Genomic DNA, 23,822 nt, shown 5'->3' on the forward strand with positions numbered 1-23,822 from the left:
ACAGAGGGTTTATGTGCTGCTGTTCTGTGTCTGGGATCCTGTGACAAACATTCGTAGAAATTTGATCCTCTTAGACTGGGACGGACATCTTATATAATACAGAACTAAACTAAGGACTAGTATTTTGTGCAAACAGTTGACTAGTAATTACTCGTTCATGTCAGGTGGGTGGTAATTACTACAAGTCACTGCAGTGAAAGCACAGATGCCCAACAATGATTATTGGCAGTAATTATTAAATTGTATCTTTTGGGCCAATTAATTGAAGTGAAATAATTTGCGATGGCACACTGGTATACTACTATGGCACAGTAGTTGAAAACCACCGGTCTATGGAGCTTGAAAAGAAAAGTGCCTGGACTCATTCTTAAATGTACAAAAGAGTTGTATGATAATAGTTAAAACTTTATTCATTCACAAAAAGGTTTATCCATAAAATAGAGCAACATTTGCATGTTTACATCTGGAAGGGTAAAAACAATAAAAGCCCAAAGAAATCGACAACACTGCTGACTGAAGTGTTAGAAATACAAACAGACACGATTACAATCAATAAGAAAAATGTGTTGTCAGGGTAGCAAAGAAGATATGTGGCACACTATTGTTTACATTCATACAGAGCTCCAATAGGGACACTCGTGGGAAGTCTTCAGTAGCAGGTCAAAGTGCAAACCTTCAGAGGTGGAAAAAGTACCTTTGAGTACCAATCTAAGTAGTACAATAAATAACAGCAGTCTTTCAGTGCAAAACTACACAAACACAGATATCATTGCAAACCTTCAGTGGTCGGTAGCTGTGCTTTAAACCAGCTCTTGAACACGACAACTCACAATCAGATTTTCTAAGCAAAACACTTCAAAGTATCCTGTAGCGCAGCAGCAGGAATATAAAATCTGAAGCACACAATCTGAAGCAAGTTACCATCCTGTACACCTGCATTTCCACAGCATCCAGCTACACAACCTCATGAAGGAACTAACATTTAACAGTTTATGAAAGTAGGGAGGCAGAATGGGACTAACAACAGTAGAAATGCACTAAGAAAATCCTTTGGGAGCTGATGGTTGGGGAGTGGGTTCTCAGGGGTGATCCGATGGGTTCCACGGATCCTTGACTGGATTAAAAACTTGGAAGTTTGGAGGCTGGGTCAACACCTCGGGTTATTTATCATGCTGCTCATGAGTATTTTTTCCATGTAGTCTGTTACAATGAGGGAGCATGCTCAGTCTGCAACAGTGTTTCCCAGCACAACGCTGCTGAGATGAGTGATTCACTTCATCCGTCACTGGTTTAAATGCTGTGGCTAACAATGCAAAATATTTTCCAAGTTAACAAAAATTAAACAGATTTGTTTAGAATATAAGCAAATTGATTTTCATTCTAACTGATCCAGTCCAACTTTATTTGGGGCCATTGACGTGCGTGTGTGTGTGTGTGTGTGTGTGTGTGTGTGTGTGTGTGTGTAAAACTCTGTAAAAGTGTGTGAAAAACAACTAAACAACCAAAACGATTAAGAATAAAAGACAAGAAAGTCAAGCATCATTTGTTGCCTCAGCGCAAAAATCTGGTGAATTATTAAATAAAATACAGTTCCTGGAATTATCCTGGAAAAACTATTAATTTGAATCCTTTAGAAGAAAATGCCGTCACTCAGCGTTAACAGAGGGGTGGATGTTTTTTAGAATTATTCAAAAAAGAGATCTTTGGCCCTTGAAGGCGTCCTTCTGGGCTGCCAAACGGATGGTCAACAGCTTCTGAGGCAACATGTGGTCAGTCTATGGGCGTGTGTATGTGGGCACACTATGTCTGGGCAAGCTGCAGCTCCTCCAGCCCATGTTTGCCCAGATGATATCTGGCCAAGTCCTTCCTTGTCACCAGTCCAATCACCTGCAGGAGGTGACAAACCAAAGAAAAAAAAAAAAAAAAACTAATCAGGACAATCATCATAGCAAAATAAATGTGAAGTATGTGGGGAAATACAACCAAACAAAAATCCTTTACACTGAAACATAAACACACCGTCTTACCCTGTTCACATCATCTGCCACCACCAGGTGTCTCAGTCCCAGGGCTCTGAACAGCTTAAACACACGGGGGAGTGATGTATCCTGCAGACAGAACGATTTGTTAAAGTTTGACTCAGGGCTGCTCAATTAATCGAATTTTAATCGAAATTACGATCTGGGCTTTCAACGATCATTAAAAATGACTGAGCCGATTATTAGCACCTCCCTCGTGCTTTACTCTCGCGCTGCTCCGTGTGGCAAATCGAGCGCACCTCTCGTTTCGAACACGCGTCGCAACAATTAAGAGGACCCGAGGGAAGCTCGGAAAGCTAAGCAGAAGTTATTTGGAGAGGAGAGGATATTTTTGCATCCCAGCCACAAGCGCCTCATCAGAAATAGTCTTCAGCACTGGTGGAAATGTTGTCAAGTGCCTGCGTGCATCCCTGAAGCCTGATCATGTCAATAAGCTGGCGTTTTTGGCTAAAAACCTTTGAGAGGTTGCAGGAACCATGTTTTGTTGAGCCGTTTTGAGATTGTATGGGACTTGGGCCTACTAGTTTTTATTTATTTCTTATAAAAGTTACTACTTTTAGTAAGTTAGTGTCCCTATTTTAAATTTGGTTCAATTTCTTATTTATGTACTTTATCTTTTAGCTATATCTGTTCTTAGTAACTTTGTTCTTATATTCCCTTTTATTGTTGTATAATTAGTGCCCTTAACCTAATGACATATGTGGTACTTTGTTAATAGTCTTTTATTTATTGTCTTAATTTTCCTGTTTTTATTGTAAAGCACTTTGGTGTACCACTGGTCTTTTAAATGTGCTATACAAATAAAGTTGTATTGTACTTTCAATGTTTTATTTTATTTGTGTTCAAGCAGCAACTTTAGTTGACATACCTCAGTGTCAGTTTGATACAATTGTGCATTGTGTGGCTACACAGCTTGCCTTGATGTTTGGTTATTTGTATGCATAAATATTATGCAGTATTTTGAAGTTCACTAAACATAGATGTTTACATTTTTCATTTATTTTTTATATTGCAAACATTTGCACCGTTATCAGTATTTGCACACTATTTTATATTATTTGTTTTGACAATCTTTAAAGCCATTATTCAATACATTGTTATTGTTAAATAAATATCGTCAAATAATCGAGATCTCAATTTCAGTGAAAATAATCGTGATGATCATTTTTGCCATAATCGAGCAGCCCTAGTTTGACTTCATTCAAACAAAACATCAAAAACCATCCTGAAAAGCATTTTAATGAAAGAATGAAAAGAAAACTGTAAACCCACAAATTTAACATTTTGCAGCAGCAGTCTCAACTTACAAGTCTAATCAAATTTGTTGGTGCTTGCACAACTGCAGTTACTGCATCTGTTACCTGTGGTACAGTGTAAGGTGTTGGATTCATAAACTCAGTGAGGTCCATCATGCATTCTCTCTCGTCCTGGGAGACATGGATGCTTTGGATTGGGGGAAAGCGGGGGTAGGCGTCTCTGAAGTCTTTCAGCTGGAGCTTCCTCTGAGACAGCCGGGACCGGGCCAACTCCACAAACACCTGGCAGGAAAGAAGATGGTGCAAACTGGCCTAACTGCAATCAGGTTTTACAGGCTCTCGTATCAGATCGCAGATCAGCTGTTACCTTGTGTTTGAGAAGAACAATCAGCTGAGAGCGCAGGATGAGACCGCAGAGTTTTGCTGGCTGAGTGAAGAGGAAGGTGTTAATAATCTCTTACACTGCAGGGCAACATGTCTCACATTTTTCTCCTGCGTCAACTCCAATCTGCTCTTAAAGTAGCTTATGTACTTTGCTAAAGTGGTGCCAAAAATTGACACAAAGAGACACAAAAACAACGCTTTCCACGGATTTGACTACAAACACCTTAACACGACCTTTTGTTAAGAAACAAAACCAACTACTTAGCAGCGAGCAACCCTTTAACACCTCAAACACAAACTTTCAACAGAAAAACAAACAAACATTCAAACAGTTACCTCATCACTATCCAAAACCTGCACGACAACAGGGAAGCCATTGTGATTTGTTGATGTGTTGCTAAGGACGTCCACGATTGTTCCCACCTTCTCTATCCTGTTGAAGCAGGTGACTGGAGAACTCATCACCTCTCTGGACAGCGAGGAGGACAATGGTGATAAGAAGGTAAACAACAAGAGTGCAAGTACTGATTATAAAATAAAAGAAACAGTGAGAAAAACAAACACAAGTTCATCCATCCATCCTACCTGGCAGTCAGCCAGTGGGAGGTGGCAGGAGCCTCCCAGTGCAGGAAGGGAACACTCTGCAACTTGATGTGAATGTCGTATAAACCCTAAAGCAGGAAAATAAGAGTGGTTAGAGATGCTGTCTGTGCCTTACTTTCCTATCATAAACTGTACACAGTAGATCCAACTGCAATTTCACCAGCAAGGACAACATCCTCAATTCAATCCGCAAGGTTTCTTGAAAGGTTACAGTGGTTGGATTCTACTCTCTAAGCCTGAGACTGAGGTTTTGTGGAAGGCCTCAGTGAGGACTTCCAGGCCGACCAAACCCCCGGGTACAAATGAGTCGTGTAAGAACTGAGAAAAGCGGGGGGAGGGTTGGGCACGAAAATGAGAACAAAAAGCCTACAGTGCAGGAAGCCAATGTATAGGTATGGAACCAGAAGGTAAGTGTCTGAGGCGTGGTCGTGACGTTCAGATAAATCTCCAATTATTCCAGCAGGTTAGGACAAAGTGTCTGCTGTCAGACAAACAAAAACTTTATTTTTTATCTCCTCTCAACAGAAAAGGAAAATATAGGTTTACAAAAGACTAATGTATTAAATGAAATTGAAATTTACGCTAAATGCATTTACTAAGCACTTGCATTCAGATAAAATACAGTAGCATTTATTATGCTGGGATCTGATCACCCTACACTGGACTAACTTCAGCAGTGTGGAGTGAGGAGTAGGTTGTGTCTGTGACTTCACTCACCTCCTGAAAGTAGTCTCCCACTATTTTGGCAATCATGAGAACGAGCATTATGGGAAGGCCGTATGTGACGTTTCCAGTTGCCTCCACCATGATGACAGTCAAACTGAGAGTCATTCTTACAATGCCACCTGCAGAGAGGAGGAAGTATGCAGCACATTGTAGAACAAATTTAAATATTTACAACAATATACATAAAATTACAAAAAATTTTTTTTAAAGTGACAGTTACTCACCTAACTGTGCTGCAGCTCCAATCAAAGCATATTTACCAGGATCAGCCCAAATCTATGAAAATACATGGAGCAAAGTCTTTAACACATGTTAATTGGCATATTAGCTTAATGTAACAATAATCTAGACAAATTAATAAAAATATGCATTTAACATGTTTCAGATAACACCTATTTCCCTATCCCATATTTTTAATAACACAATAATGCTAGCAAGTTTAGTAGGAAGGTTTGTGAAGTAATTAAAAGTTCTCTTTTTTTTTTTTTAAATAAAGACTATTTTCTTCCACTGCTTTGCTAATACTGTCCATGATACCGGTCATGTTAACTTGTTGGGTCAGCTCCATTAAATTTAGCTAGTTTTCAAAATGGGAACTAAAACAAATGTCACTGTGAGGAGCACCAACCGGGCTAGTGGGAGTGAAAGAGGCAAGCAGTATCCCACACAGCCTCCCCCAAGCTGCTCCTATTAGAAGAGACGGGATGAAGACACCAGCAGACACTGCCAGGCCGTATGTCCAACACGCCAGGAAGAAATAGGTCAGAGTAAACAAACCCAGTGTCATAGGGTTGTAACTTCCTTTAAAACACAAACAAAGAAAGTAATTAGTGAGAGTATAATGGTTTAAACAAAGTCACTACAATAGTGCACCATCTTACCCGGCTGATAGTGGAAGAGACTACGAACGCTTCTCTCAGGAGTGTTAAAAAATGCTGTAGCCATGGAATTATACTCGCCATCTGCACAAAACAACTAAACAGAGACAGAAAAATGATGCATGGCACAAAATACTCAAGAGCCACAAAATGAAGGGCTTAAGACAGAAACAGAAAAACTGCTTATCACGTCTGATTTTATTAGGAATCGGATGCCCACAGTGCCTAAATACAAACATGATGTCACAATTTTGCTACCCAATCAGAAGTGAAAAAAAAAAAAAAAATCTATAAAAGCATAAACTATTATAACATTTAAATCTGGTATTGCTTCCATCATCTGAGCTTCTAATCTACAGCTAGTCTCAGTCACAGTGCACTGAACCAAAACTGTTCCCGGACATTCTGTTTTCTAATTAGCAGCAAACATGGGAATGATTGAATATAAAAGAGACATCTGAATGTCTCAACCAATTTTCATGGTAATACATAAATTCTTAAAATGTTGCACTCTATGAGAGAAACATCCTGCATCCCCTTAGATCCCTTTAAAGTACCGTTTTTACGCCATGCTGGTAAACTTTATTGAAATGAAACTTTACTGTGAGGTTAAAAAGTAGGAAGTGCCAAGGATCATTATGAGCAGGGTCCTCTACAAATCTGCACGTACTGGTCTTAATTTGCTTTGTCACACATTTCACCATCTCCCCGTCCATCTTAAAACTAATCCTGCCCGGCTCTGCTGTAACACTGTGACCCATATTTAGCGTTATTATGCATCATCATCTAAATCGAAAAAAGCAGCGAGAGAGTGTTTTCAGTCAAGTGGAAACGAATGTGGGTGTACCTGCAGTGAGTACTCCTCATTGCGCTCGGGCCCCAGAGGCTGACAGTCGTTGGAAAAATAAATCATGGTGAATGACACTGCTGCGGTCACAGCAGCCACCAACAAGGCCTCCATCACTTGCAAACATGGGCGATGCACATACCTAACACACAGACACATTAAATTTAGACATTTTCATGTACAACGCCACGCCCTAATCTGCTCTGCGCTAAAATGCTGACACATTGCTGATCTCTCAGTTTGGACTTTCCCAAATAAAAAAAGCAGCTCTTAGTCCAATAAAAACAGGTGAGAGGGAAACTAAGCTTCTTTGACTTTGTGTCTCTTCAGGCCATGTGACTGGAAATGTCGAGTGTAATTACTGCTCAGAAATGTGACAGAAATACAGACTTCCTTAGACTCAGACCAGAGGAGTTATTTTTAGAAACAAGACCGTCCAGCCAGGCAAATATTTTATTTTCAAGTTTATCTTTAAAGAAATATTAAAGATAAACTTTGTTTTGTTTTCAGACTGCTTCAATTAAGTCTTTCTTTTTTTGGTTGTTTTTTTAAAAGGATCCATTAGGCTTATTTGGAGGGTTAAGAGTTGCATATCAAAATTTTCCTCATTTATCTTATACTGGGCCTGTGCAGCACCTCAGTGCACTCACAGCCTCGAAACAAGCCATTAAGCAGTTTTAGCTCCTCACCACAAGTCATCTCTCGTCTTACTGGTTACTCTCGCACACAGAAGGAACAGCAGGTAAGTCGGGTTTCTGCGCTTACAGACAGAGCCGTGTGACTGACGTGACCAAATCGGGCATGCCTCCTCTCTCCCTTTCTCTTAATACAGACTTTCCACCGTGGAAAGAGTATAAAAATTGCAGATATGAAATCAAATCCTCAGACCACCTGTTTCCCCATTTCCTGTCAATTAATATTGTAAATAAACTGACACTCATTTATTAAAAATCTGGTGTCATGACAGTTGGATTTAATGTTTTGATTATGATTGAGAATGAATAAGCATTAGCAAACTACACACAGTGTGTATTATATTAAGATCTGAGTACATTTATATCAGCCAGCTCCAGAGCAGGAAGCCAGGAACACTTCTCAGTACGAGTCGTCTCCCACATTAGTCAGCCTCCCGGTGATCGTACCTGTTCTTATACTGAGGCTATTTTTACACATGTCAATCACAAACTTCCGAGAATCCATTTTAAGTCTTCTCTTAAAAAACCTCATCTCGCACCCCACCCAGTCTGTGTCAACCAACAACATTTTCAAGCTCTCCATGTGATGTTTTTGTTGGCACAATGCACACACATGCTCTTCTTTATTCACAACCTTTGCTGAAATATTTCCTTTCTGAGTTAATGACAGTTTGGTTTGCATTTGCTTGAGTCCTATCTAAACTTTACCTGATCCTGAAGATAGTCAGCCAGTAGTTGAGTGAATTAAAGAGCGCTCCCAACAACCCACCTGCACAGGACAGGAACGGAAACAAATTAATGAAATGAATAAACAGGAGCGATAGTGTAAGTGAAATAGAACAGTGGTATTGTCATCAGTCTGAGAAACATTTAGAAGTGACACCCACTGGGTGCAGGACTGATGATCGATTTGCAATATGCAACTCTCAGGAAAATAAGAAGAAAAGAAAAATATTGATCAAAGAAACTGGAAAGGTTGGATGCAAATGAGTGTGACTGATGAGTTGATGCGGAACTGGCAAAGAATTAGACGATGATTCTCATTCCTATTCAGTGTTTGGGGTCTCTGATTATGCAGTGAACTATTCCCGAGCAGCTCATGTTATGTGTTGGGGGGCACTGTGCTTCTAGGGAAGATTAGTGGCAGGAAATGCCACCTCTAGGCATCATTGGTTTTAGGTTGTAGCTGATAGTGTATACCAAAATGGACCACATGAAGAATTGTGCATATTTGTAGAAATTAAAAACAAAACAAAAAAACTTTACCTAAAGCTCCCATACACATGAACAAAGGAATCTCGTAGTAGTAATAGGCCACACTCTGAAAAGAGACAAAAGTCGGTGCTTTTACATTGACCACAAAAATTAATTAACCTCAAAAAGCACACTGTTTATGTTTAATGTAAGTCTCTTACATCACTTTCAAAGCGTCCAAAGTTAATGAGACCTGGATTGGAAAGGTCTCCTGGTTTGCCATGATAGATACTGAGGAAGAAGTTCAGTGTGAAGGTGGAGATCATGGAGGCAAAGAACTGCAGAGGAGGAGAGCAAGCATTTAGGAGATGTAGGAAATACTAAAACTTATCCACTTGTGTTTTAATCAATCTTTTAGCCAACTTTTTAATTTTGTTGTTTAAGCGACAATGACAGTAAAGATATTCAGTTCAATTTATTAGACTTCTGGATGAAATGCTGTTGATTCAACATATTGTGCTCACTAATAGGGGTTAATGCTCATTTCATGACTTACTATCCTCCATGTGAGCATCTGGTTCCAGAAAGAAGCTCCCTCCTCTAGAGAGAACAAAACTCCGCCTGTCGACCACAGAAAGAGAGTTTAGAAACCAGAATAGCATTACATTTTTATATATTCATTTTGTTTGTTTTTTCCTTCAGACTGAAAAAGTGACTTGGAGAAGTGACAAAACACACTTGTGTGCAGACCAAAACAACCACACAGAGACCCTTCGGAGGAGGTAGTGTCAGTTTGTTTATGGTGTGAACATGATCCAAGCCAACTACCAGGTGTATGTTAAAGTTTGAGCTTAAAAATGTCCCGTTGCCCTGTGTGCTTTGTATTCTCAACACAAGAAGGTGCTATAGATGTGCAAACGTCTGTACGGGTTAACAGCTAGCTGTTAAGTAAACATAAATTACTGGTTTTCTCACACAGCACCTTCTTCTTGTATTTAATTTTTATTAACCCTATTATTATTTTATTAACACATCTGGCAAATGAGTGGACTGAACATTCTCATGTGGTTTCCAGTGACACATTTCAGTTCACTTGGATTTTTCTGTGTGAAAACAAACCAAACCACAGGGTTAATCTACAAATTTTTACTCAGCTGATTCGGACCAGAGTAAACAAACTACAGGTGTGATAACACCCTTAAACTAATCCAGAGTTAGCAAGCGTGATCACAGCAGCACTCTTCACACGATAACCTGATCAACATGCACAAGGCAGCTTTATAATCACAGCAGGCAGTTATCAACAGACTAATAAGAGTATGTCAGAGGGTTTCTGTAGATCCCAGTGCATCAAATTTAAGACTTCTAAAGATCTTATTATGCAAACTATTATTTTTTGTTTGCTTTTAGTGTGGGCATATATAATCATACTGTTGTAGAGCTTAAAGCAGCTAAACTTCACACACAGCAAAAGCAGATTATGTGTTTTTACCAACTGGTGCCCCAAAAGCAGCAGAAACTCCAGCAGCAGCTCCAGCAGAAACAAAGTCCCTCTTTTCTGTGTCTCTCCGGAAGTATTCAAACATCTACACAAACACACATATATTTCATATTATTAACCACTCCTATTGTCAAACACACACAAACTTAGTATATTATGATATATGGAGTTTGTCACAATGTCAATCGATGTGACACACTAAATATATACTGTGACCCACAAGCATGTTAGTGTTCAGGATCTCAACACACGCTTACCTTGAAGTCCCGTTTTAAGGAGGTGCTTCTGCCCTGTGAGACTCCCGCAGCTACAACACCACCAGAGTGAATCATGGGACCTTCCTGACGATCGTGGGCAAACAAGAGGACAGCTTTAAAAGCTTTTTTAAAAATGTGTTTCAAATGTGTTTAGAACACAGTTTGAGTGTATGTTTACAAAAAGATGAAGGATTTTAATATAGTTTACCTTTCCAACAGCAAGACCGCCAGCTACTGAACATATAACGCCAATCACTTTCACCACCAGCGTCTACAAAGAACAACGGGACATAAAGATGTAAAGGTGGATCTAGTGTAGCCATTATTCTAAGTTACTGGTATTTTACGTGGCCGTACCTTGAGCCGTACCACCCTGGGAATCTTGACTCCATTTAGGTAACATTTTATCTGAGGAATACCACTTCCAGCTGCTATTGGCTACAAGAGAAAGAACAGGAAAAGATACATGTGAAGACTCGTGGTACACACAGTGCCTCATCACATGCTAGTAAACCGCACTGTCACAAAAACAGAAACACATTTAGCTTAAATTATCAGTATTTCAAAGAAGGACTCAGACATTGACAGACGTGCTATTACTAACCAAAAATCTTCACTTCCACAACGATTTGAATAGTTTGTAGCTAAGGAATATGTAATAGAGCAACAAAAAAGGGGAAAAAAAGCAAAAGCTTTTATGTCACACTTCTCCAAAACCCATTCTTGCACTTGAGGAATGTTATTATTAAACCACACAAATGGGGAAGAAGTGGTTCCAATTCAAAATTTAGGCTAATCAGAAAAGGTCAAGAATATTTTTGCTTTCTGTCTTACCTCAAAAAACGCAACCATGATGCCCCCCACCAGGACGAAGGCACAGTTGAGAACGGCCCAGAGGATGAGAGAAATAGACAGCCCACCCACCTCTGTAAACTTTTCAATGTCTGTGAAGGCTCAGAGTCAAGGAAGTGTCCTTTTTTTCCTGAAATCACTTGAGTGATTTGGAGAAAAATTAAAGTTCCTTAAGCCTTGCATATTTACGTGGTACTAAAAAATAGGACTAAAAAGCTGTACACGTCTAAAGGATACTCTCTTTAATAACTTGATATTTGTACCCAGCCAGTTTCTCCACCATAATGTCTATAAAACAGGCGATGAGACCCGTTAGAATGCCAATCAGACCGCAGATTACCCAACGACTGATCTCCAGACAGCGGAAACCCTAAAAACACAAGATGAGAAGACAAGAAGTGATGCAGGATAAAGCAGCCAGACACAAGACTCGAGACAGAAAGAAAATAATGGAGTTCATACAGAGCCCAGGCAAACTACCATTTCTGCAAAAGATTCCTGCACCACTCACCATGGGACTCATTCTTCTCTCCTCTTCAAGAAAGAGCTGGTTTTCAATGTTGTCATAATCCAGACTCTACAATGAAACAGACAGATGAATACATTTCATTTATTCAAATACATCTGTAAAAAAAAACAACACCCACACAAAAGCTCTTCCTGCTAGGTTCAATTGTATAATCTATTTAAAGAAACTGACATCCAAAAATCTGACCAATTTTTGTGTGCATTTTTTAGATGTATATACAAAATTTCAAAGACAATACAAAGCATATCTCCTGAAGTACTGACAGTTCCACTTTGCTTAAGAACATTACAAACAGTTGCATCTTTATAGCTGGCTCAGTCTTTAGTTTCTTCCTTAAGATGGCAAAAAAGGACATTTTCACGTCTTGTGAAAACATCAAAGTAACCAAGTGTAATCCAGCTTATTCAAGACTTATCAGAAACACAGGATTCTGATTGGTTAACAGCAGTTTTACCTCATATTTAAGTGACAGCAGCTTCTCGTTGTGTGGGATCTCTTTCGGTCGGCCCCTAATAGGGTCCTGCAGGGGGCGAGGAAAAAAAAGCATTAACGCATCACCTCTGACCTCAGTTATGTGGCTGGAAACTATTTTACTGCCATTAAAACATTTTACATACAGCAGCAGGGAGTGGAACAATGAATCACAAGCATCAGATGCATTTTTTCTTACTCAGAAGAAAATTAGGGGACAGGTTTGACAATCAAAAGTTTTCTTAACAACTCAATCCCAGCCAGTTTCTCCAGAAAGTCTACATCATAGCTGTAACCACAAACCCCTCTGAAACACTACAGTGTAACCTACGCCATAACCACACATGTACTTCTCTAGAAATGAAGCTACAATAATAATTGTAGCATCAATCATAATCTTAGCATCAATACAAGGAATCACAGATGACAGTAAATTCCTGGTGGATGAATTGCTGATGAATTGTAAAACGCGCAATGGCAGTGCCTTTGTTTTCATATGCACATGGCGGAAAAAGCGTGCCGGCGACAGAGAGTGAGAAGGGCGAAAGCGGATTGTTGAATGAAACGGATGAACCAGAATTGCTTTATAAAAATGCTGCAATTTCAGTGGTGATGAACTGGTTTAGCTTTCGTCCATCAGATACACAACAAAGCACTAATTTTGGTAGAGCATGCTAGCGGACCTTCGTTATTACCGCGTTTTTTGGAAAATACGGCACACTTAAAATCAATTCTTCGATTTTTCTGAAAATCGACAGTGCCCCTTATAATCCCGTGTGCCTTATGTATGAATTCTGGTTGTGTTTACTGACCTCGAAATGATTTTATGTACACGGCGCTCAAAAATCTGCCAAATGTTTTAGTACGACTTTGCTAAGCTACAAACCCGCACCGCTTGATGGATTGTCGGAGCATTACGGCTATCGTAGGCAGGAGCCTCGCGGAGTGATACGTACTGTGCTTCAGCATAGTATTACAGTATTGTGTGTGTATAACCTCTTTTTAAGTTTTGTGGATATTATACACGGTTATGCTGAGGATATGTCGGCCAATTTCCACTGGAAATGCCTTTGGAAATGCCATCAGGCAGCCTTCACACCTCCAACGGCCCCAACAATAGAGGCACTTTGGACACTAATTCCCCCACCTCTCCCCCCTCCATAGAGCCATCACCACCTTCAAACTGTTCACCTACAACACCCCCCTCCTCACCCCACACAAAAGAGGATTTCACACCACCTCCTCCCACCACAACTCTTCATATTCATGAAGCAGATGTGAGGAAGCAGTTTAAGAGTCTGAATGCTCGAAAAGCTCCCGGCCCAGACGGTGTGTCTCCTGCCACCCTCAGACACTGTGCAAACGAGCTGGCCCCAGTGTTTTCTGGCATTTTCAACTCCTCACTGCAGGCATGTCATGTGCCTGCCTGCTTCAAGTCCTCTACCATAATCCCTGTCCCCAAGAAACCTAGGATCACTGGACTAAATGACTACAGACCCGTGGCTCTGACATCTGTGGTCATGAAGTCATTTGAGCGCCTAGTTCTCTCCCATCTCAAGACCCTCACGGCCCCCCTCCTGGACCCCCTGCAGTTTGCATACAGAGCCAACAAGTCTGTAGATGACGCCATCAACATGGCCCTACACTTCATCCTGCAGCATCTGGACTCCCCAGGAACCTACGCCAGGATCCTGTTTGTGGACTTCAGCTCTGCCTTCAACACCATCCTTCCAGACCATCTCCGAGGCAAGCTTTCCCAGATGAATGTGCCTGATCCCATCTGCCGGTGGATCACTGACTTCCTGACGGACAGGAAGCAGCATGTGAGGCTGGGAAAGAATGTCTCAGACTCTCGGACCATCAGCACCGGCTCCCCTCAGGGCTGTGTTCTTTCTCCTCTGCTCTTCTCCATGTACACCAACTGCTGCACCTCCACCCACCAGTCTGTCAAGCTAATCAAGTTCGCAGATGACACCACCGTTATTGGGCTCATCTCGGACGGGAATGAGTCTGACAGGAGGGAGGTTGAACGTCTGGTGTCCTGGTGCAGCCACAACAACCTGGTGCTGAATGCCCAGAAGACAGTGGAGATTATTGTGGACTTCAGGAAGCACACAGCCCCACTCCCCCCCATCATCCTGACTGACACCCCCATCACCTCTGTGGACTCATTCCGCTTCCTGGGTACCACCATCACCCAGGACCTGAAGTGGGAGCCCACCATCACCTCCGTCATCAAGAAAGCCCAGCAGAGGATGTACTTCCTGAGGCAGCTGAAGAAATTCAACCTGCCAACACGGACGATGATGCAATTCTACACCGCAATCATCGAGTCCATCCTCACCTCCTCCATCACCGTGTGGTACGCTGGAGCCACTATCAGGGACAAACAGAGACTGCAGCGTGTTGTGCGCTCTGCTGAGAAGGTGATTGGCTGCAGACTCCCATCTCTGCAGGACCTGTACACGTCCAGGACACTGGGGCGTGCAGCTCGGATCTCAGCTGACCCTTCTCACCCTGGACACAGTCTGTTTGACCTGCTCCCCTCAGGCAGGAGGCTCCGGTCCATTCGCACCAGAACCTCTCGCCATAAGAACAGTTTCTTCCCCTCTGCTGTTGGACACATGAACAATAAACGTACGACTGTTCCCACCACTAACACATGACCCTACGCTGTGTTCACTGCATCATTCCATGTTTGGCACTGATCACCACCTGCACTCATGTATATATCTTTCTACGTAGCACTTTTAATTCTTATTCTCATGTATATATCTCATGTATATCTCATGCACATATCTTTCTACGTAGCACTTTTAATTCTTATTCTTACTTTTATTTTTTCATGTCTATTTAAGCGCAATTTATGACAGTATGTTTGCACTGAAGCACCGCAGCAATTTCCTAATGTTGTAAACCTGCTCAACATTTGGCAATAAAACCCTTTCTGATTCTGATTCTGATTCTTTTGGTTAAACTTTCAGCAAGGAATTTGCATTTGCACTGTTAAATTTTTATATAACTTTAATGCACATAAAAAACAGCTGCTCGTTTAATTTGAAAATACCTTGATTTTTTTTTTTTTTTGCACAAATAAAGTTGTGGAGTTGTAAAGTATCTTGTCTAGTGTCAATTATATCGTCAGTTATATCGTTATCGCAAATTTTCAAATCTATATCGAGATAAATATTTTTGGTCATATCGCCATGCTCTAACCTGGATGATTGAGAACCTACACAGATGGGTTTTTTTTGGATATTCAGTGACCTCCACTGTCACTCCCTTCCCTATTCCAGCCCACTTGTTAGCTAATCAAACTCAGCAAATGCATACATCATCCGCTTCCCGCAGCGAGACGACAGGATCTTGTGAGGCTACACAAGAGCACATCTGCGATGTGTGAAAACCCCTCTCCCTGTCCAAATATAAACACGTAGGCAGAAGGACACATTTGCAGCACCATAAATTACGCTTTAGCTTGCCATCCATCTGTGCAGCATGCAACTAAGTAAAGAAATTACTTTCACAGAGCCACAAACAAGCTGGAAATAACATTTTGTTTATCATACTCAAGCAAATCACAAGCCTGAAATCATATTCCAGCCAGTCAGCCAATGAAAACATAACTGAATCAGATGGTTTGTGTGAAGAAGCAGAACAGATGGGACATCCTGTCGTGCTAACAGAGGCTCAAGTATCAGTATGTGGTCCTGTGTGTCAGAGTGTATGTATGAGGATTTCTTGTCCTGGTTTAAGTATCCTAAGCCTGCAAAGAAGTAGTTAAGTAAAATGTAATGAATGAATGTAATGAACATATATTCAAATGCATGGACTTGATCAATTTGCTATTTGCAGTGCCTCACAGTGGAAACCAGCAGACAGTTTCCAATCACGTTCCCCTAGTGAGTCAAGCATCACTGGACTATTCTGGCTGGTGAGCGACTAATTTCTGTGTAGGTTTTCCCAAATCATTCAGAGGGAAGCAGCTCAGTCTCAACCTTCAACTTTATCTCAGTCAAGGCATTGGCACAGTAAACAAATATGAGCATGTGGCTGAATTGCATTAGTCACAACTGCAGTGATTTGCTGGGGAATGCTGGGAAAGATTATCGTGGTCTAAGAGGCTAAAACAAGAACTGCTAATAAAGGGAAATAGAAGAGAAAAAGACAAAGAGAGAGCGGAGATGTTGGGAGCTCAAACTTTACCTCTTCTGATGTTATATCATCTTCCAAATCCACCGTGCTGAATCTGCCTATCCGAAATACACTGCCTGATCCGGACAGCTAAAGACATCACAGACAACAACATAAATATATGAGTATGGCCATGTGTAGGACTTTTCAGGATGATATGTTACATTGTTAACTGCTGGTATCCATTTAAGAAACTAACACAAGAGTCTTCTCCCCTCTCCTTGGAGACTAAAGTCTATTTTTGGACATCTTTTGATGTTGGACTCATATGAAATTATACATGTCGGGTAAGATTTTTAAGAGTAAGAAGCTCTCTATTGCTCCCTTTATTGAAGAAATATTCGACTTCAAAACAAACAAAAAATCTACAACAGAAAATGCACACAAAAAGCATGTTCTTTTCCATACCTGTACATTTTCTGATGCAAATGAGAAAACATCCATTTTTGGATGCGCATATTTGGAAGGGGATTAACGTGAGACTCTACTTTCATGTTGGCTAATGCCACACAGGCAGAAACGGTAACAGTAAAAAAAGGAAGTTGGATTTTCCAGAATATTTCAGTATTACTCTGACAGGCAGACGTCTGCAGGTCTTGTAACTGGATCGTGCTGGGATAATCACACTTCCCAAAGCAGTCACATTACAGTTTACCTGTAGCCCAGGTAATCCAATTTGTCCCAGGATGTTTTCCAGCGTCAAACAGGTTAGGAAATAATGGAAGTAACAGCGAATGACTAGCAATAATCTGATTATTTTCCAGGAGGACTGAAACAAATTATGAGCATCATGTACTTTATTTGAATAGGCCTAATTCTATTACTTTCGCCCTCTAAACCCAGTCACAAACAAAACTTGTGGTTGCATTTACCATCCAGAATTGCAAACCAAAACACACTCTGCATGTTTGGTGGTTTTCTCTTGTTTTGATGTGTACTCGCCGTCTTCGTGAATTCTTGCACACTTCCATCCTCAATTCATTTGACTTTATGCTCAAATGCACTCTGGGTCAAGTCATGTTGCTGCTATATGAGTAACAGTCACCAGACATCAACAACACCTCAGTAAAAACTGTGTGCGCGGCCGTGCATTAAAATGATTAAAAGCATTCATAGCCCATGCAGTATTTATAAACATGACTCAACATAAGCCTAGGATAGCTAATAAAACATGACACAGCATCTTCTTTGGGAAGCAGCGGAGGTAATAGCTGTTAAGGTAAATTAGCCACCATGCTAACCTGTCTGGAAGGTTTCGGTATCTCAGAGCCGTTGAGTAACGGTGTCCCCTCCCCGGTCAAACCGGAGTCGTCGCCCCGGCTGGACCACGACACTTTCTTGGTGATGTTAGCCATGGTGGCTCCCCGCTAATACGCCGAGCTGTCAATAGTTCGCTTCATTAACGTCAGCCGTCGTTGCCTAACAACTATTATTCTCTCTCAACTCCCCATGATCATTTCTGCAACTCGTGACGCTTTGTAAGGTTCGCGTGCAGGGTCAAAAACAATCCTGGGGCGCGTTGGCTGCTGGGATTTGACGTTTTTCAGTATTTCAGACTCCAGAAAGTTATGGCAAAAAATTATATTATATTATATTATATTATATTATATTATATTATATTATATTATATTATATTATAAACAATAATTAGGTGACTAAAGACTGTATATGGAAGTAAACTGTATTATTTTCATCTGAACTCTAACGCAGCCAGACTTTACCATTTCAGAGGAAATGGGAGTGCCTTTAACTTGTTGCAGCTCCAAAGTTTGTTCCCTTCATTTTAAATATATATAATAATAATACTTGTTAGTTAACATGTCTACAAAGAACGTAGAGGTTATGCCTGTTATTAACACCTGTGCAGTGGTAAAGGGGTAAGATGCAAAAAATTGTTTTGAATCAAGAACCAGTTCGAGATTTTAAAATCCTGCATACCTCCAAGCATATCAGTTCCTTTTTATCAATTTTTTCTGCACTACAATTATTTCAAACTTACATGTAATGTAAATAGTTTTGATGAACCTGAAAAACTGTCACTCAAATTTTTTCCACATGGAAAACAAAGGAAAATAAATAAGAAGATTTTAAAAATACATAAAGCTAAAAAGTAATTAATAAGGAATAGGGGCATAAAAGAATTGCTAATGAAAAGGGTATCAGTTTGTGAAATACCATAAGCTTCATTGTTTCATTTGATTTAGCTATAACAATGTGACTTGCACTTGCAGAGGGAAAGCATTGGATTCATGGAGAGTCATGGAGAGCGGAGAGTTTTTATTCATAAGAACATTATTGATATTCACATAAGCTGCTAAAGTTCAGTTTGCTTGATACATTGGCTATTAGAAAAACAGGCAAGAAACAAGGTAAATAGTAATAAGTAATAATTATATGTGTAGCATGTATCATACTGTGTATAGATTTTAATTTTAGAGTAACACAGCAAAGGCAGCAGGCGTGAGTAGGCATATAAACTTAGTTACAGTCTCTTAGTTAGTTTGCGGCACTCGCTATTATAACGCTAGTTTTGAAAGTAGTTTTAACATTATAATTATATTATAGTTTGTTTCAGTAAGAATACTTTGAAATCTTTATCAAAGCATCCTTTATATTTGTGTAGCTATGATTATTATCACATAGAGTGGATTCTGGCATTCTCCAGCTGTCCTGGTCTCAGGCTTGACCCTGCTACAGAGTCCACGAATAATAATACTTCTATAAGTGCTGTAGTTAAAGTAGAAACTGATAGCACGGTAGTGTTTACATTCACAGACATAAACTTTACACAAAAAAAGAAAAGAAATTGCTTAAATGATCACTGCTTTTTTCCTTGATTAGATCATCAGCCACAGTACTCTAAACAATCACAGGCCACATGATGCACCGCCCCATGCACCTCCTTTATATCCTCCATGCCAAGCACCACTCCTCTGGGCACACCTCTTCCTGCCACTACTCCTTCTACCTCTGATGGGCTAAGCACCCGGTTCCATAACCTGAACCCAGCCATTTGCCCAGCAAAACCCTCTGCAGGATCAAACCCTCCACCAACAGAGTCCTGCTCCTGTCCCAGCACCACAGATCCACCTCCGGGAACCTCCCAGCCCTTCCTGAAGTCAGAGCCTGAGGAGGCGAGGAGGTGGTCATTGTAGTGCCAGAATCGACCGTGGATAGAGGACCAAAGGACACAGACATGATGCCAGTGAGTGTCCAGAAGCGGTGACACCTGGAGACGACGATACACGGGGTCTCTAATGACAAAGTCCAGAGAGGGTGAGGAAGAAGGTGAGGATGGAGAAGAAACAGAAAAGGGTGTAGACGAAGACGAGGACCTATGTCCGTAAAGAACTAACTGATTGTCACTGTCATCGGTGGCATAGGAGAGCAGCGTGCCAATATGTGGTGTCTCCACACGAAGCCACAGGCACAGAGAGAGTTCAAGAAGAGCTGGTAGACTCAGGGAGAAGGTGACATAGTTTTCTGCTGAGGCCGAGGGGAACAGCACCATGGAGTCCACGTTACAAACTGCAGACAGAGAAAGAAGACGCATTCGAATTCATCTAAACATGGTGCCAACACATACACATGAACAAACTGAACAGTGCATGGAAAAGCTAAAATGTTGTATGAATGCAACATCAAACTGAGCTAAACAGCAAAAACAGTTGCATGAGAGGCAGTACATGAAAGATAAAAGAGGGTTTACGCAAATCTATAAACAGTAAATGTGATGCTTTTCACTCGATGATAACATGATACAATTTTGAAATGTTTCTTTCTTTGACTTTTTCAGTATCTGAGTAGATACTTTACTTACTGGTTGCATCCCTCTTAGGAATTGGCTGTGCTGGGATCTTGTGCTTGAGAGGAATTTGCAGAAAGTTATGAATCATCGTGTGCCTTTTGTCCTCCTCTCCTTCATCCCATCCACTAACACTTGGCTTATAAGGCCGAAGAGCCTCCGGACTGGTCCTGTTCTGTATGTCTTCTGGTGTATAATGGTTTGGAACACGGGGCAGCATCCTAGAATGCTGTTCGGGGTCTTGTAAATGTGGGGTTTCCTCAGGATGTGAATGGGAATGGGATGGTTGCTGTACTTGGGGATCAGTCTGGCCCTGCAATTGAGACAGAGCCTGGTGGGTGGTGTTGATGCTGGGGAGAGTTAGCTGATGCTGATGCTGGGAAGGATAGGGCTGTGTCTGTGCCCAAGTTTGGATCTGGACCTGGGGCTGCGAAGGGTCTGGATGTGTTTTAGGATTTTCCTTTTGGACTTGTATTTGTAGATAAGACTCTGGCATCTGAGCTTTTGAATGTTTAGGCTGCCTTGCTGCATGGAGTTGGTCTGGCTTAGTTTCATGATCAGTGTCCGTCTGGATTTGGCTGCTTTCTTGCACTCTGGGTTGGATATGTCCTTCCAGAATCCTTCTACGCTTTCCTCCTCTATTTGTCTGACCTCTTCTGCATGGTTCATTGTATTCCTGAGGTGTGATGTTGGAGCTAACAGGCTCTCCCATCTTCTGCCTTCCATTCCCGTCTAGGACTTCACTGAGCCGGCCCTCGAGTTGGACCAAACGTGTTGCCTGGTTTTTCAGGGATTCCAGCAACCCTTTTAGTCCAATCAGCAACTCATCACGCTGGATTTGAAGAGCAGCCAGTCTCTCCTCTTGACTTCGGAGCTCTAGAGTGAGGTCGAAGAAGTCCTGATCAGGATCGGCTGTCATTTTTTCAGTCTGGTGGCAGTTCTCCCTTAACTTTCTTTCCATTGAAGTCAGGCGACCCATCAGCCGCTTATTCTTCTTCTCAAGCTTCCTGTTTGTCTCCCTGTGGTGACAGTGTGAGAAAATATTTGATTAGGTATTCTTGTGTTCTTGCTTCTCAAATCCAGCTTTTAGCATCAGACTAAGGATGAACTGCTACATTTTATCATGTATGGCATGTAAATAGCTGAATGACCTGAGAAATTACAGTTCAAAACTAATATTACTTCTCAGTGCAGCCCTTCCAGTCTCCCTGAACAGAACATTTACCCCTGGTTGCTCTGACCTGAGATCCTCTATCTCCTGTGTTGTGCTTTGCTTTAGGTGTTCCAGGTCCTGTGATACATGGTGGTAATGGTCGTTCAGGCCTTGAACACGCCGCTTTAGCGCCTGCAAGGAACTCCTGTTCTGGTTCAGGGCCAGCATGTTCAAACGGGCTCGAGTCAAAGCCTGGAACTGTTGGAACTATCAGGGAAAAAAACGTTTTCATGAGTCTTCCTGCAGATGTTTGCTCTCTGACCTCAAGGTCAGGAAAATACTGAAAATCTCCAGTAAATACTGAAAAACACGTGTCACATGGTCGTGACAACTGATCATCGGGTGCTGCAAGAGATTTTCCATGATTTCAGTGCTTTTACAGCATGACTAATAACATGTATGACAGCAGAAGAGAAACAGTATTGCGAAACAGATATTCAACTTTAATCTGATAGTGTCACATAAAAAGTAAACAAACTAATAAAAAGCAAATGTTTGTGTTTCTTTTTTAACCCTCTCGTGCATTTATTCAACAACATTCACCCCCAACTACTCGCAGCAGATTGCTGCTCGGTCCTGAGCCTGGTTCTGTTTCTTTCTTAAAGGTGAGTTTTTCCTTCCCGCTGTTGCCAAGTTCTTGCACATAAGTGGTCATCTGTGTTATTTTAGGGTCTTTACCTTGCACTATACAGTAAAGCACCTTGAGGTGACTGTTGCTGTGATGCTGAGTCATTCCTGTACAAAAATGTCAAATTCCGCAATGATGCTTTTTGATGCTGCAATGAAAGAAATGCCAAAACTAACATGGAAGAACATTTCACAAGTGAGGTGTTATTTTGATTTTGATTTATTTTTGGTCATATGGCTATAGTCCTATATTTCAAACCAAACTTTTTTGGATCAGCTGAAAATTATGATGATTTTCAGATTGTGTGGAGACCTCCCTATGGGCCCAGCTCCTTTACCTTCAGAACAGCCCTGATTCTTTGAAAACAAGAACATTTGTGGCCATATTGAAATGGTAGTACCACAGCTTTTGTGACTAGTGAACAGGGATGGATTTGAGTTAGCATAGGATATAACTAGCACATAAAAAGTCATTTAAAATAAGCCGCATGCATGCAAAGGCAAGTAAAAATGTGAGTTTATGATACTACAATAAGTACTACTGTATATTATTTGCAATATAGGTAATAAGGGACTGACCTGCTCATTAAGTCGTTGGAGTTTCTGGGAAACTGGATCAAATCCCTGCACCTTTGCAGTCTGAAGCTGCAGCAGAAGCGTGTAAACCAGGACCTGCATCCAGATGCCCACCACGAAGCTGCACATGGTGCTGGGCAGTGGAGCAAGGATAGATGCAAGCTGTCAGTCTTTGTCTGGGAATGTGTAGTTGAAGGAGAAGAGAACGACATAGCTGAAAAGGGTTGGTCTTGAAACACACTATGTGAAAACAACACTTTCCACAAAATCACTGGGGAGCTGGGAGGAAATGCAGATGGCTTCAGCGGGTGCTCTGCTTCTGTCTTTCTCCCTCTTTCACTGTCAAATACAAATTAATAAACACAAAAGAGAAATGAAGTGCCCGCAATAATCGGATACACAATATTTATTAAGTGTGTTATTATAAAAGCACATTTATTTTTATTTAAAGTGCTGGAAATGGTCATTCAGCTTTGGATATGAAGTTTAGATTTATTAAAAGCTTTCATGAACTTCCTCAAAACACAGCAATCTCAAAATATATTCTCATAAAAACATATTTTGGTTAACTGAAGTAAGTTCGCAGGCTTTTATGTGTGAACTTGTCTGTGTATGTAGCTGTAAAACTCATGATGTGTGGGCTGAGGGAGAAGCAGCTTGTACTTTCTTCTTCCCCTTGATTCTGCCTGGGGGGATCTGGCTCTCTTCATCTTCTGCTTTTTGTGCAAATGACCCAATCCAGGAATCCTTTTGCAGAGCCCTCCCTTCTGCTTTAATTCTTATGACTCAGTTGCAACACTGCAGCTTTAATCCGCAGTGCTAAACATGGAGAATCTCATTGCATTGATGCCAATATGCTACTTTAAATACACGCTCATGTTAAAGTGAAGTGTTCCATCAAAAGTTACACTGTTTTCCACATGTGAAAGTCTAGTGCAAACAGAGGTTTTACTTTCGCTTTCATTCTGACCTCCCACAAGTCCCACATGCAGCGTCAGTGCCTTTGTCATTTCATTGTCTCACCCTGGAAAGCCCTACACGGGCTCATTGGCCACCAGAAGATCGAGATAATGCTTTGATCAGACTAGATGCTGTGCCGTACTCTTTTTTAAACAGACTTGGCTGTACTTTTATTCAGCCCTTTTCGTCTCCTTTTAGGTTTGTTTTGTTGTTTT

The 23,822-nt window shown here is 41.0% G+C and overlaps 2 protein-coding genes across 2 annotated transcripts; both read right to left on the reverse strand.

Moving 5' to 3' along the window:
* Positions 1-502: 502 nt before the first annotated feature.
* Positions 503-17,911, reverse strand: clcn7 (Cl-/H+ antiporter 7). The gene is made up of 25 exons (XM_085403364.1): positions 17,668-17,911; positions 16,439-16,516; positions 12,216-12,281; positions 11,744-11,809; positions 11,470-11,602; positions 11,215-11,324; positions 10,738-10,818; positions 10,589-10,651; positions 10,381-10,464; positions 10,115-10,208; positions 9,179-9,243; positions 8,844-8,960; positions 8,695-8,749; positions 8,137-8,197; positions 6,734-6,875; positions 5,890-5,983; positions 5,637-5,809; positions 5,233-5,284; positions 5,000-5,127; positions 4,265-4,350; positions 4,016-4,148; positions 3,663-3,722; positions 3,401-3,577; positions 2,028-2,108; positions 503-1,887 (listed from the first exon to the last, which is right to left on the reverse strand). Exons 1-25 carry the CDS (start codon positions 17,779-17,781, stop codon positions 1,801-1,803), a joined length of 2,400 nt encoding a protein of 799 aa, XP_085259490.1. The 5' UTR covers positions 17,782-17,911; the 3' UTR covers positions 503-1,800.
* A 1,360-nt stretch (positions 17,912-19,271) lies between these two features.
* Positions 19,272-22,776, reverse strand: ptx4 (pentraxin 4, long). Its single transcript, XM_085405042.1, has 4 exons — positions 22,651-22,776; positions 21,473-21,651; positions 20,247-21,250; positions 19,272-19,954 (listed from the first exon to the last, which is right to left on the reverse strand). Exons 1-4 carry the CDS (start codon positions 22,774-22,776, stop codon positions 19,272-19,274), a joined length of 1,992 nt encoding a protein of 663 aa, XP_085261168.1.
* Between the last annotated feature and the right edge of the window lie 1,046 nt (positions 22,777-23,822).

This window comes from Rhamphochromis longiceps, linkage group LG4, assembly GCF_057381845.1.
Source record: "Rhamphochromis longiceps isolate RC_006_pf linkage group LG4, R_longiceps_female_GT1.1, whole genome shotgun sequence".
NCBI lineage: Eukaryota > Metazoa > Chordata > Actinopteri > Cichliformes > Cichlidae > Rhamphochromis > Rhamphochromis longiceps.

Excerpts from the sequence above, each read along its gene's own strand:
- clcn7 (XM_085403364.1), bottom strand. The coding sequence starts at position 17,781 with ATGGCTAACATCACCAAGAAAGTGTCGTGGTCCAGCCGGGGCGACGAC. Across the intron at positions 11,810-12,215 it reads TGCTGTCACTTAAATATGAG|AGTCTGGATTATGACAACAT; the intron begins GTAAAACTGCTG and ends GTTTCATTGTAG. Across the intron at positions 10,652-10,737 it reads CCAGGGTGGTACGGCTCAAG|ACGCTGGTGGTGAAAGTGAT; the intron begins GTACGGCCACGT and ends TGTTCTTTGTAG.
- ptx4 (XM_085405042.1), bottom strand. The coding sequence starts at position 22,776 with ATGTGCAGCTTCGTGGTGGGCATCTGGATGCAGGTCCTGGTTTACACG. Across the intron at positions 21,652-22,650 it reads TCCAACGACTTAATGAGCAG|TTCCAACAGTTCCAGGCTTT; the intron begins GTCAGTCCCTTA and ends TTTCCCTGATAG. Across the intron at positions 21,251-21,472 it reads CAGGAGATAGAGGATCTCAG|GGAGACAAACAGGAAGCTTG; the intron begins GTCAGAGCAACC and ends CTGTCACCACAG.